Source organism: Phaethon aethereus, assembly GCF_964289735.1.
Source record: "Phaethon aethereus genome assembly, chromosome: 1".
Lineage (NCBI taxonomy): Eukaryota > Metazoa > Chordata > Aves > Phaethontiformes > Phaethontidae > Phaethon > Phaethon aethereus.
The window spans coordinates 3,763,452-3,777,688 of NC_138575.1; the positions used below are offsets into that span (position 1 = coordinate 3,763,452).

General features: G+C 53.5%; 1 protein-coding gene across 1 annotated transcript; it reads left to right on the forward strand.

Moving 5' to 3' along the window:
• The first annotated feature begins 294 nt into the window (after positions 1 to 294).
• Positions 295 to 13,707, forward strand: PODXL (podocalyxin like). The gene is made up of 8 exons (XM_082014336.1): positions 295 to 1,011; positions 3,231 to 3,385; positions 4,189 to 4,254; positions 9,134 to 9,290; positions 10,100 to 10,161; positions 10,269 to 10,436; positions 12,043 to 12,099; positions 13,412 to 13,707. The coding sequence occupies exons 1-8, from the start codon at positions 405 to 407 to the stop codon at positions 13,604 to 13,606; spliced, it is 1,467 nt and encodes a 488-aa protein (XP_081870462.1). The 5' UTR covers positions 295 to 404; the 3' UTR covers positions 13,607 to 13,707.
• The last annotated feature ends 530 nt before the right edge of the window (positions 13,708 to 14,237 follow it).

The window sequence follows — 14,237 nt, forward strand, 5'->3', positions numbered from 1 at the left end:
CAAGCCCCGAGTCAATGACTCATCGTTTCTGGTCAGCATTTATTTCTACAAATACCTGTTCTGGGTGGAAACCAAGGGTAGTTTCCTCAGTTTAAAGTTCATCTTGGTGTTTTTACTTTTCCCTAGGTGTCAGCTCTCAGGATGTTACAAAGACAACTTCTGCAAGCCTAGGAGAAAATGGGCAGGTCATCACGACTACAGACATCAGCAAGACGCAAGGGACCGCCCCTACAGGCAATCCAAGAAAACCACCATCCACCTCTACGATGTCACCTGCCACAGCTCAAGGGACAACCTCTACAAGCAATCCAGAAAACCCACCATCCGCCCCTGTGGTATCACCCACCACTGCTCAAGGGACCACCCCTACAAGCAACCCGGGAAACCCAACATCCACCCCTGCAATGTCATCTGCTGCAGTTCAAGGGACCACCCCCACAAACAACCTGGGAAACCCACCACTCGCCCCCACGACATCGCCCCACCTATCTCAGCAGGTCAGTTCTTCAACAAGGTCTGGAGCCTCAACAGCCACCTCTGTTGCAACCTCCAGCATGGCCCAGCAGAAGACCAGCCCTCCAGCCAGCACAGGAAGCTCAGCAGCCACCACTGCCAGAGGTGCTGTCTTCACTCACGGAAGCACCCCTCCAGCCATCCCAGGAGGTTTAGGGACTGCTGTCGCATCCACTCCCAGTGTGCAAGCTCAGGGAAACCAGCCTTCAGACCAGTTGACCAGCACTGCTGCGATCACTGGACTCCCAACGAGCGGCCTTCCCCCTGGGCTCAAGGACTATGGTGTCTCTTCTTCCACATCTGTCGCCAAGCAGCCTCACTCTTCTCCCAGTTCTCCAGTCCAGGGACTGGCCTTTTCCACCAGACCCGGAAGTATCGACACTTCTGTTACCCCTTTTGATGGACCTGTCTCCACCACCAGTAAAGCGTCTCTGTCTTTACCACCTGGCAGCATCAACAAAGTCTCAGAGGCAGCCACCACGCCAACTCTTGGAGCAGGTACCAGAAGACAAGAACCTTGATTTCTCTGGTTGGGAGGCCCTTTTGTGGTCTTTTCCTTAGGCTACCCTAAATACCTCCTGTCAGTACGAGGTGTCATCACCTCATATCATTTTAGGACTTTCCAGCATAGTTGTCTCCATGACAACTGGGTGTTTAGCTCCTTGTTTGTCATCGGTGGAGATCGAGTCAATGCAGTTGGTGAAATTCAAGGCATGAATCAACTGGCTAAGCGTAGACATCAGCTTTCGGATGGACCAAACTGTGCCGGAAGCACCATCAGCTGCAATGACTCGATCTTCAGTGACTGCAAAAGGGAGCCAGCAGCAATGAGTTTGAAGGTGGAGACTGACATTGTAGAGTTGGTGAAACAGATTGAGAGCACCCTGAATGTTGACTGCAGAAGATCCCTAGTATGGCTGACAGCTTAGTGAAGGCCGTCTGGGCATGCATAGAAAATAAGCTTTAGATGACTAAGGAGATTTTGTGGCTAAACTCTGAGTCTACAACCTCTAAAGAGTCTAAGCACTTAGATAGGATATTCGTCATTGCTGCAGGGGGTTTGGCTGCTGACTTCTGTCTAAGCAGCATTATAAGTGTTCATGTGGATCTTGCTGAATGCTGTTAACATGTTTTCCCTAGACCTCTGGAGCTTTAGCTAGCCATGTTAGTTCATAAGCATCCTGGTGAGGCACAGTCTAGGGTCCCCTTTGGCATTTTGTCTGGTAGTGTTTATGGGGAAGAAATCATACTGTGGGACTCTGAGGGCTCCATGGGGCCTTCCAGACTTTGGTGAGATTGTGGGTTCAGTTCAGATCTGGCTCTGAATAAAAGCTGTGATGACACTGAAGCCCTTCATTATCTTCCTATGGAGAAGGTTGTTCTAAACCCAGTTTCCAGCTACCTACAATAAAGAAGCCACTCAAATAAACATCTCCTTCCCCCGCAGCCTTCCAGCTCCTCCTTGCTGTCAGCATCACTGAATGGGCCAAGGTCTCAATGCAAGACCATCTTCACTGGCTTCAAACAAGTCATGTTTTGAGCATGTTAGCAGGTGTTAGGAGGTGAAATGGGTGTCTTCATGAAGGATGTTTCTTTCCTCTCCTGCTCCACAGGACTGTTCTCCATTAAAAGATGATATATGAAATTATGTTACTTCAAATTTGACCTCAAGCAGACCTCAAGCATTGAGCATGAAAAGGTTTCAAAAACCTTTATGTTTAATAAATAGGTGAGAGAATGCAAGAGAAACAGATGGCTTTGAAATTAATTCTCTCCAGGAGCCTTCAGAATGTGTCTGGGATATAAATATCCCTCATCTTTTCTGTGGAAGAGGCAGGAGTCCCAAAAGCAAACAGGCTGTGAACAGGATGTGGCATTTTAATTCTCTTTGTCAGCATTTAAGGATCAATTAGGAACCCAGGGATGGAGATCCATTTCTTCAAAAGGTTTTGGGGAGGCAGGAGGCTGCTATGCTCCTTGCACTACTCCCATTGCACAAGAAACTGTAAGATGTTACAGACCTTAAGAAAGGCATCTGAGATGATCTCGGGTATCTGAGACACTTGCATGGAGCTGGTAGACGTGGGGCATGTGCCCTTCTGGAGCAGCAGGCAGGCAGGACCCCCCAGGCTGTCTCCCATAGTACCAGGCATTCTTCTAAGCATGTTCTGGGTTCTTCCATAGCTGATGGAGATGCAGTCAACAGAGGTTACGGCATTTCATCTCCTCCTAATGGAGGCGGCTGCAGTTGTCAGTGGGATTGCACAGTGAACTCATGGGAGATCCTGGGCAGCCAGCTCAGATAGAGCTGTAGAAACCTCCATGGATGACACCCCAGATAAAGTGAAATGAGGGCCACCCCATTTATCCAGCAATAGTCCTTTTTTCAGTGATTACCCAGCTACCAACGCACAGTTATCACAGCCTTTGGGTTCAACTCTCCAGAACAGTCTGATGGGTTTCAGCAGCAGAAAATACAATCTGCAATAATACTTTTTTTCATATCCTAGCTAATTAAAAAACAAAAAAAAACAAAAAAAACCCCACAACGGAAAGAAGAAACCGAAAACCTCTCCAAGCTTTGACACAGTGAGCTTCAAGGCAGGGCTAGAGCTGAAAACTTATTTTCAGCTGCTCAGAAGCAGACCTGTCAGCTGTATCCTCTATACTGTATCAGTGTCTGTCTGCTTGTTTTTTGCTGTATACTGGGGACCCAGACCAGAGAAGCCATGACGCCGGATCTGTGTCAACCGAACCAACAAGTGCTGACCAGAGCCCTGCCGGTGCACAGCCATCAGCCCCAGCCCTGGGGGACCAGACGGCGAGCAGCAGTCCTGGCCACCAGCACCCTAACACTTCTTTCCAAAATGAGGTAATGACTCCTACGGGGAGGCGGGCACATCATAGTGGGGTCTGCTGATATTTAGCGGGCATCCTGTGTACATGTAAAGCCGGCAGCCATTCTTGCTGTGCATGTCTGTGTCAGAGAGATCCGCCTTAGGAAAACATGAGGCAGCAAAATATTTCTAGATTAAACCCCTTTCTCCTGTAGCTTTCCAGTGAAGAGACATGGAGGATGGAGGCGAAGGGGATTATGGTCTGAGTGCTGAATAGGGAAGAAGTGAAATTTGGGAAGAGAGAGGGGAGCATTATGGAGAGCAGAAGCTGCCTTGGGGTGAACTTGGACATGACGAGAGGGCAAAGACCACAATTCAGCATCAACCGTCCATGGATGATATTAGCAGAAAATGGTTTGGGAGCATAGGGGGGTCTCAAAACACAAGCCAGGATAACTAAAGTGTTGGGAAGGAGGGAAGGGGATTCTGTTTCTAGATGCTCATCTTCTGTAGGGCAGGACTGCCTCGTGACCCACTGGCATGGATCTTCCTACTGCCCAAGCCAATTCTTGCTTTAACCCATACTGCAAATCCTAGGCCCCGTTTGGGAAGTGCGTTAGCAAACATCCTGCAGACAACAACGTCTGTTGTCTGTGAAAACCCTTTCCACATACAAAGAGTTGAGTGAAGGGCTCCTGGGCCTATTTTGTTTCCATAAAAAGGATCAGAGCTTTGTTCAGGATATCTTCTGGCTTGAGGCAGTCTGTAGTATCAATGACCAACTGTTCTTCCAACCTACGTCAACAATTTGAGAGTTGCTTTTCTTCTGTCTTTCCAGGTCATCTGTAAAGACCAGGTGCAAAATAATTGGCCCACCATATATCTGAAAGAAGCTAAAACCTGTGTAAGTACCATCCTTTTGGACTTCTGTGTAGGATTAGCAGCTGTGTTGCTGTGGGAGATCTGTTTTAACCTGTAGTACCCTGAGCATGTGAGCCTACAAAGATGAGAGTAATTTCATCAAAATAAGATACAACCACTTTTGGGGTGTAAATGGTAAATGAAAACCCACATTCAGCAGTATCACCCGATGGGGGATTTGGCAGGAGGAGAAGAGGCCCATGTGGTCTTCTTCAAGTAGAAAGATCAGCTGAGCCCATCCAGGTCTCAGAAAAAGAGCAATGGGAAATTTTAGAGAGTGAAACTTTGCCTCTTCAAAGGCTAACTGGAAAGCTTTTTGCCTTTGCAGAGGGGCCAGAAGTTCATCCCAAAACCAAAGCAAAAAAAGTGGAGTTCCTCCACAGTTGTGTACTTGGTGAGATCTTGTAACACAGCTGGGGTAGGGTGGCATCTGACTGCAAAGCAACTGGGAAGCATAGCAGCCTGGAGTTTGGGCCTCACTATGCTTGTCAGTGCTGTATCAGCTCTCATAGAACCCTAAAGTGAGAGCAAAAACCTCCATGTCATTTGTTTCAGACCCTCTACAAGACCAGCGAGTAGTAAAATGTAGTGCCAAGGTTGGGGAAAGGCAAGCCCAACCCAAGACTATATGCTAAGATACCTTCTTCTGGTGGGTGGGTATGGTCTGCTGGCTTTTCTGATACCCACCTTCAAAATGATTCTTGTGGGAACTATGAGTTTCATGTAATAGGGAAGATGGAATATATTGATAACTTTCAAATAAGCTGAAGTTTTAAGTTTATGACAGAGGAAGAGACAACACCACATGGCTGGTGAGGTCTTGATGGAGTGATTGTATCTGTCTGAGCTGCGAATGGGGCTCAGGGGCGGGTTTGGCATTATGATGCTCTGGTTTCTGGATCTCAGCATTGCCAAGGCATTGGGAAATCGGCACTTCTCACAGCTTATGCTGCACAGCATCAGAAATAACTACTCAGGTTCATGAACCTCTGCTGTCCCATTTGTAAAATGGACTGACTCTTGACTTTACTGTATGGTGGTGAGACGCAAAGTGAAGCCACAGTGTGTTCATAAAAGCCCTTGAGATACATGCTGAAACGAGCACAATCGCTCCTACTGACCACAGCCGCCCTTGAAATTCCATATGGCTTAGTGGTGGCCCTGCCTGGCAGCCCTGGAGAGGGCTTGGACCTCCCGACAGCACCCACCATGCTCCTGGAGGAGAGGAAGCACCCGGCTGCTGCCATCTCATGGTCATTACTTTCCTACTTTGGCTGCTGTTGGGTGTAAATGCTCCTTCCCAGACACCTGCAGAAATGATGATGTTCTTAGCCGTGCTGCCCTTAGCACTGAGGATGTTTCCAAGAAGGGACCTTATTACCACGATGCCTGTGGCTCAGACGCCACGGCAAGACAGCCTCTCCCGAGAGCATCCCCTACTCTGCTTTGTGCAACGTATGCACGGCCCTTGCAGCCATGTCCACGGTGGGAAAGCCTCCCATCAAATTTTATATTGAATATATAAGAATATTTCACCAGATGATTGACAAAATCTCATTTCGGACCCTAAAGCACCTGGGCGATTACAACCGTGCCGGTGTTTAATGCTTCCCTCCTCCTTCTGGGCACAGTCACATTCTGTGCGAAGCAGCTGTCCTCCCCATGGCTTCGCTGGAGCCGTGCTGGGAGGCTTTTTGGAAACGGGGATGGTAAGGCTGGGAAGTGCCGGTGTGTGGCGACGCACCGGCGAGCTCGGGGGTGGGCGGACATCATGGCTTGGCATCATCCATCGCTCCTCTCTGCCCGCTCCGCTGGGCGACGGCGTGCTGGAGCTGGCGAGCCAGCGAGTCTGCCGCCCTGTTTCCCTTGGATTCCTCTGGGCATAATAACGAGCCGAAGCATTGTTAGTAGAAAATGCCAATTACGCCTCAAAACAGCTGCAGAAAGACTGCAAGGGTGCATCCTCCCATAGCATCGCTCCCCTCAGCTGCCAAAACACCTCCCACCTGCTTGCCATTAACTTTCCACTCAGCGTATTCCTGAAAACTGCAACAAATTTTATGCCTCCCAAGCCGAGCAGATAACAGAGAAATGGCATTATCTGGTTTCCCTGCTTTGTAGGCCCGGTAAACAAGTCTCTAGCCAAATCTTGACAGCAAAGTGAAAAAATCCTTTGCATTTTGCAACCCGTGGGAAAACAGGAAAGTGCGTGCTATAAGGAGAAGTGTTCCAGAAACAGCTCCAATCCTGGTCCGCAAGAGCAAGCCAGATCTGCAGTAGCTTTGCGCTAAAAACTCAGCTGCAGACAGAAGCATCGAGGGCAATGTGGGGGCCCAGCAGCGGGGGATGTGCCCAGGTCGCACGTGGCAGGGGAGGGGGCAATGCCAACCACCCCCCCATGCGGAGATGGGCTCACGGGGCTGCACCGGCGATGCAGAGACCTGAGCAAAACAGTTGGGACCAAACCCTGGAATTGCAGGCATTGCACCCTGCTGCACCTCAGTTTCTCTGGCTGCAGTAAATTTAAAAATAATAAAAAACCCACCTCAATCTGTAAATCTTAAAAAAAAGAGCCAAATACAGGGTTGGTACCACTTTGTGGACCAAAGGTCCTTTACGGGCTGGTTGGTTCCCACCATCCTTCCTCTTCAGGTGATGCTTCTAACCAGCGCTGAAGTTTGGTCCATGTTCCCCCACCCTCCCTTTTGCCCCTTCTCCTCCCTTTGATCACAGTGGGGTCTTAATGAGTTTCCTAATGAGGCTCATCAGCTCAAAGCCTTGCATTACATAGGATGACTTTCCCAACGTCCGGCTCACAAACGTATCTTCAGTTGGGTTTTCGCTGGCTGCTTGGAGTGTCCAGCCTTGGGACAGATGGATGGAAGGATGCTCTGTTCCTCATCCCAACCCCAAAATGCCTCGCGTGAAGCAAGAGATGACCATGTCAGAGGTGGCTGGTATCCCCCAAGCTCCGGTTGAGCCACACAACCCTGTGGCCACCTCCCAGGGGCCAGCGTGGCTCCTCCATCGTGTCCCCAGCCGGGACGCGGATGTGCTCAGAGAGGCAAACTAGAAGACACTAGAGAGGACCAGGTCCTGCTCCGCCAAGGGATGCAAAAGCAACAGCGGGATCACCAGGACCTGCACCCAGGTGCCTGAGGGAATTTGCTGTGTGACACGCACCGGTCTGGGCACAGCAGGACGGTCGCCGGAGCAGGCGGAGGGACCCCCTCACCGAGCAGGGTCGCGGTCCCCCTCGCCCCGTCCAGCTGGCGGGGGCAGTTTGTTGACTCAAGTGCTGTTACCTCATTTGGGGATGTTAGTTTTAGGTCTCCGCCAGTGTGGGAACCGGATTCAAACTGCTCGGCAGCGCCTGTCAACTCCGGCCAAGGAATGCGAGCGGCTCCGGCGGCGGGAGGGGAGAGCGGCCGGGGCCGTGGCACCGCCGCCGGGGCACCCCCGCCAGCTCCAGCCGGCCTTACCGTGCCCCTCTCCCACCCTGGAAGGGCTAAACCCCTCCGGTTCAGCCCCTAAAGGGGTTTAGGCACCGCTCACTGTCCCGCAACAAAGCGGTTTGGTGCTCAGCTGGATTTTGGCCTTGCATCAGATCTCACTTCCCAGGCAAAAAAAGCATTTAAAAGGTCTTTTTTTGTCCCCCCCTCTCCCCGCAGGATGGTAGAGGTGGATTATTAAGGGCTGGGGAAGGCAGAGCTGTGGCAAAACCTGGGGAAGGAGGATGCAGGGAGGGGGCAGAGAGGCTTTTTGCGCCTCTGCTGAGCACAAAACGCCGCTCAGGAGGGACTGATAAACTGCAGGAGGTTTAAAGCGTAGGAGCACAACCCAGCGTCCGCAGACGATAAACACACTGCCCCGAGCAGCCGCATCCCTCTCCTCGCTGCCCCGGGGATGCCGCCTCGTCCGGGCCTCGCGGCCCGTGGGTACCCGGGCGCAGGGCTGGGGCCGGCGTCCCCTCCGGCTCTTTCCCCCGGGGACGCAGCGGCCCCAACGGAGCGGCCGGGGGAAGGTTCTGCCGGGGCGAGGCCAGGCGAGGGCCAGTGGCGGGTCGCAGGGCCGGACGGGGCCTCGCCATGCTGGGCTCACCCTCACCGGGGCGGGCGAGACCTCGTGCACGTCGTGTGGGCACCCGAAGGGCCTGCGCGCCACGGAGCTGTGTATATATATACATCTATATACACACACCCCCCATGTTTTTGTGTACGGGACCCGCACAAGTCGCGCCCGCACGCAGCATCTCTGCACGCCCGAGGGTGCCCGCCGCTACCTTAGCGAGCTCCCAGCTGCCACGAAGCTTCGAGCAGATGCAAAAAGCTGCTGGAGCATTTCCAGGAGGACATGGGCTCCTTCCACCCCCCGACCACCCCGCAGCCTGCTCCAGTTTACCTGAAAGCACAACGCTTTCTCTTCCCGCTGCAGAGCCCTGGGAAGGCCCCGGGAGGATGGGGATCTGTGTCGGTGGGCACAGACGGTAGAAATGGGGGTGGTGGGGGGCTGCAGATAAGCGTGAGGGCACTGGGGGGGGTGGGGGGAGGCACAGCCCCATCCTGCTCCCGCCTCGACCCCCCCGCCCTGCTTCCCTTGGGGACCTACTATTCCTGGAACACCAAAAGCTGCGGCCCTCAGATAAGGCCGGCGCAGGGCCCCGGTGAGGAACGGCAGCCAAAAGCTCAGCTTCTCGTAAAGAAACTGCTTTTAAACTTTTCCTGTTCCCTGGGAGGGCCGGCGGCGGCCGGGCGGTGCAAAGGGCGGGGGGAGGACGGGGACGGACACAGCATCGGTGGGGGTGATGCTCCTCGGTGGTCCCGGGGGGGGAGGACGGTGCTGAACCCCTGCTGTCACCGCAGGCCGACTGGAGGACCGCCAGCACCAACCTCTCCTTCTTTGAGAGCTTCTGCTCGACGGGCCAGCACGCTTTCAACGCCAGCAGGGAAACGTGCACGGTGACGCTGACCTCCCGCGAGCCCCGCTCCCAGCACTGGGCCGTGCGGGCGGTCGTGCACCGTGAGTATCATCCCCCGGGCCTGCCCCGAGGGGGACGGGAAGGGATTGGCATTGGGGATCCCGCCTGAGGCTCGGCCGAGCCCTTGGGGTCTGCTAAAGCTTGACCGAGGGGCTCCTTTCCTTGGGCTGCCCCATTTCCGAGGCACAGCAACCCCACCACTCCGCTTTGCTCCACGCCGATGCACCAGGTCCCTCTCCTGTCCAGAGTAAGTCAAGGCAGGAACCCATCTCCAGGACGAAAAATTCCTCCCAAGTAGTTAAAAGCCAGTGCCCCACTCAAATCCTTCGCACAACGACGATGGAGGGGAGGTTCTTACCCACAGCGCAGCCCTTTGGGGAAACGTTGCTCAGCCCAAGAGTGCCCAAACATTGCTTTGGGCTGGGGTGCCAGGAGGACGGAGACATCGTGCGGCCCTAGGCAGGGCTGAGCCCCATCCTTCCTCCTCTTTGTACTCAGGGCAGGGGCTGGATGGGGGGGCCAGCCGCCAGCCCCCAACCGTAGGCAGGGCAGGGCAGCCCGGCCCTGGGGCCTGATCCTGCACTGCTCTGCCATGGCCTAGAGTAGCCAGTTACAGCCCCTCGCTGGTCCCACTCGCAAATCACCCACCAAAGGGGAGGCCCCCACTGGGGTGTGCTGAGGGACGGTGGGGACTGGGGTCTCCAGGGCTGCCCCAGCAACCTGCAGGGGTAGGTTCCATGCCCACACATCTCCATTCATCTCCTCCAGACAGGGGGTTACCCCATTGATCGGGAGATGGTGGCAGAACCTGCCCCACCCCATGCTCATTGCAGCCGCTTTCTTCCCCCAGTCCCTTTGGACCCTGAAAAAGTCCTTGAGGAGCTGAAGGAGAAGAAGGACAAGTTAGAGGAGGTAAGCAGATCCCCACGCACAGCACAGCTTCCCCATGGATGGCCCCCCCCGAGGTGGGTGGCATAGGAAGCCCTCCTGGGGGGCCTGACTCATCTCTTCTGTGGCAGCTCGGCATCGCCAACATCACCTATGACAAAATGGAGAGGGAGATGGTAATCAACGATGAGTTCAGCACGCCCCTGATCATCACCATTGTCACCCTGGCTGGCTCCCTGCTGCTGATCGCAGCCATCTACGGCTGCTGCCACCAGCGCTTCTCCCAAAAAAAGGACCAGGTAAGGTGGGAGGGTGGTGGGACAGGTACCCTGAGGCCTTTTTGCCACAGAGTCATCTTCAGGAGATGAAGAACATCAACGTTACCACTTCCACTGGTGGAAACATCCTGGCTCACCCAACGGGCACCACCCTTGCATGTTGCTCAAGGGGTGCCCAAGTGCTGTGGACACTCGGGAGGGGCAGGAGTGGCCCCTTGGGGGTGCTGGGGAGCGGGGGGATGACAGCCAGAATGAAAACCAGGGAAATGAGGGGTTGGTGGTGGTGGGGTACAGCAATGAGCAGCATCCAACCCTGCTGTCACCCCGGGGGACCAAGCAATGTCCTTGGGTCATAACTTTGACAAGAAAGGCTTTCTCAACCCAACCTCCCCCTCCAAATGAATCCACACACGCACCCCATTCCACCCACAAAAAAAAAAAAAAACAACAAAAAACCCCTCAAAATACCTTTATGAGCAGGGTTGGGTGCTCAACATCACCCCGATGCCTTCCCAGGGGTGCAGGGGCAGGACGGCAAAAGGATGGCTTCAAGACAGAATCGACACTGTGTGCTGCATGGCTCAGCCTTTAGGAGAGCTGGGCCAGGGCCAAATTTCAGAGCAGCAGCAGGATTTAAGGTAGAACTGACATAGGAAAAAAAATTAATATAATTTTTATCTCAGGAAGCAAATCTGGGTGATTTTAGTGTAGCATCCACCTGTAAGGACTGGCTGTTCTCATGCCCTGCGGCATCAGCGGTGCAAGCTTTGCCACGTACCTGAAGTGGGCATCGGCCCCTGCTGAGGATTTAGCTCCAGAGGGAAGGCAGCAACAGAAAGGGAGGAAAAAAAAGAGGCCAAATGATGCAATTAGGGTAAACAGCCCTCCCGCTGGAGAAGCAAACCCTTGGGTCCTACTTCCAGTCCTTTTCCCCCCAAACGAAAACTCATCCTTCCCAAGGGGGTCCTAACCTCTGCCCTACGTGCCCACAGCTGCAGGAAGAGGGATGAGGCAGCCTTTGCTTAAACGTTTGCAATCTAAGGCAGACAAACACAGGAGGCAGGGAAGAGCAAACCAATGGCACCGTCAGGCTTGTTTTTGTGAGGTTTGATTTTCTGGGAAGGAATCGGGGAAGATGCAAGATCTCGACAGATATTTGACTCCCACTGCGGTCCCCGTGGAGCTTACAGGATTTCACTGGTCAGGGTGAAAAACATCCCAGCAGAATGTTCAGAAAATAGGTATAAAATGCTTATTTTTAGGGATGGAGATACCCATCCCCAAGTAACATGGCATGAAGGAACAGTACCAGCCCTGGCTGGATGTGCTGGAGGCAAATACCTACCTGCCACAGGGTAAGGTAGCGAAACCAAAGCAAGGGATGCCACTTCCTCGGCACAGCTCTCACTTCGAGCACAGTGAAAGATCTTCTTCCAAGCAGCTGCAACACGTTTTTAGAAAATCAAACACATTTCTCCTTTCTGGATTTGTTTTTGGGTGGTTTCTTTTGTTTTCCTCCTGCTTCTTTTCCAAAAATGACTTGAAAGTTTTTTTTTTTTATTTTGTTCTCCAACCTCTCCCCCCCGCCCTTTAAACCCTGCTGTTGTTTTATCTTGGAAATAACCAGCACATCCACCCTGATCTCCCCGGGTTTGATGATGGACATGTGGCCCTGATCTTTAATGTGAGTTCCAACACAGGGATCGGAGGGGCGGGTGCTGCATCCATAACACCCCCAGCTCTCACCCCCCAGTGCTTGGTAGGATTCAGTAGCTTTTAACAGGACTAAAGCCTACTAAAGCCCAGCTTTGAAGACCCCTTCCCCTTGCTGCATGGCGGGGGGGTGCCTTGCCATGGCGGGAGCATCCATCCATCGTGGGGTTGTACCAGCAATCCCAGGGGGCGAAACAGCCCTTGCGAGAGCCCAGGTGCCTCCTCCGCTTTCAAGCATCCCACCATCCCTGCCCGCATCCCCCCCCCCACCATGTGGGACCCAGGGGACGCCCAGCAACACCCTCGCAGTGCCCCTGCCTAGCACCAAGCCCTGCAGTTTCACTTCTCCATCCCTTTCTTCTCCATGGGTTCCCTCCTACGCCTGTCTCCTGATATTTATTAAGAGCACTGTAATAAATCAAGCTGTAAATCCAGGCAGATTTCCAACAGGGTTGCCTAGTGAGAGCTCAGTGCTCCCCAAAAAGAGGGCTGACCGAGGCCTGCAGCTCCCCCGTGAATCCCTCTGGGGTGGGATGGGGATGAAGGAGCTGCTGCGGCGGCAAACGCAAAATTGGGATGGGGGTCTGCCAGAGGCTGAAGGTACACACAGCCTACCAAAGGACCAGGGTGATGCAGTGCCCGATTCATCCATCAATCAGCCAAAACCACACATGGCCAAAGGGAAAGGGGTGGGAGGGGATGGGGTTTTTTTCCCCTGACTGGTTTCCACCAAGAGCTCCAGAATAGATCTCCAGGATGATGCTTAGAGAGGAGCAAATGGACCAGCAGCATCTGCAAGGTGGGAGCAGCCCCCAGGGTGAGGGGGAGAATAATATTAAAGCAGCTGGAAAGGGACAGGGGAGCAGAAAGGGGTGGGAAGCACAGAATGGAGGTGGGGAGGCAGGAGTGAAGATGCAGGGTCAGGGTACAGCAACAATGCTCAGTCTCTTCCCAAGGTCCCAGGGAGACAGAGCCACAGGTCCACAGCCAGGCTGAAGCTGGCAGCTGCTCCTGGAGATTTTCCACGTCTCTGGCTGCTCTTTCCTCCTTCCCACCATTAGCAGAATCTCTCTCTCACCAACTCCGTGCTATCCCCTCGCTGCGCCAGCGCTGACTGCAGCCCCCAGCCCCAATCTCACCATGAAAGCCTCTATATGTAGTTATATAAGTTATATACCTCTGTATGGGGCAGTGGCCACGGCTGGCTGGGAGGTGACAGCCCCGAGGTGGCACACACAGCATGGTCAAGCTGTTTTTCACCAGGGGGTTTTCTTTGCTCGCAGCAGCGCCTGACCGAGGAGCTGCAAACGATGGAGAACGGCTACCACGATAACCCCACGCTGGAGGTGATGGAGACCTCCTCTGAAATGCAGGAGAAGAAGGTGAACCTTAACGGTGAGCTGGGAGACAGCTGGATCGTTCCTCTTGACACTCTCATGAAGGAAGACCTGGAGGAAGAGGAGGACACGCATTTATAGGATACAGAACTCGATCAAGCAACAACAAACACCCCCCAGAAAAAAACAACCATAATCCCTACACACACGCGCGCACACACACAACTTCAAAACAAGGCAAAATTCCCAACAAACCCTGGAAAATCCCATAATGAACTAATCACGGCCCCTCATGTCACCACTTGGGGTGCAGGATGGGACATGAGAGGACACCTCTGGGGTGCACTGTCAACACAAGCCACCATGGTGGCCGCATCCAGACGAGCATCCTCCATCACCCACAGGTGTTCAGCAGGACCTACCACGCCAGACCTGACCAGCCGTGGGTGAATGAGGGGGCTTTGCTCCCGAAGAGCTCCTAGGGTCTCCACCGATTGTGCCCCCTCCAGTCCCACATCTGATCACGGCAATGGCATCCTCCAGCTACCGAGCGACTCAAAAATAAAAAGAAATAAATGTAAATAAGATGGGAGAGGGAGCACAACACTCCCAACAGCAAACCGGCACCTGGCAATTAGGGCTAGAAAAATCCTCTGGCCTACATGGTTTAATCATCGCTCTGCCCTCCCCGACACGAAACGCCCAAGTATCAAGCGGAAAAAGCTGGAACAGCCCCTTCATTTTTAATCCAGTTTCCATCCTCTCCCCATGA

Bases quoted from the DNA above. Each gene is read 5' to 3' on its own strand.
- PODXL (XM_082014336.1), top strand. From the start codon at position 405: ATGTCATCTGCTGCAGTTCAAGGGACCACCCCCACAAACAACCTGGGA. The intron at 3,386-4,188 runs GTAATGACTCCT...CTGTCTTTCCAG, and splicing joins ACACTTCTTTCCAAAATGAG to GTCATCTGTAAAGACCAGGT. The intron at 12,100-13,411 runs GTGAGTTCCAAC...CTTTGCTCGCAG, and splicing joins ATGTGGCCCTGATCTTTAAT to CAGCGCCTGACCGAGGAGCT.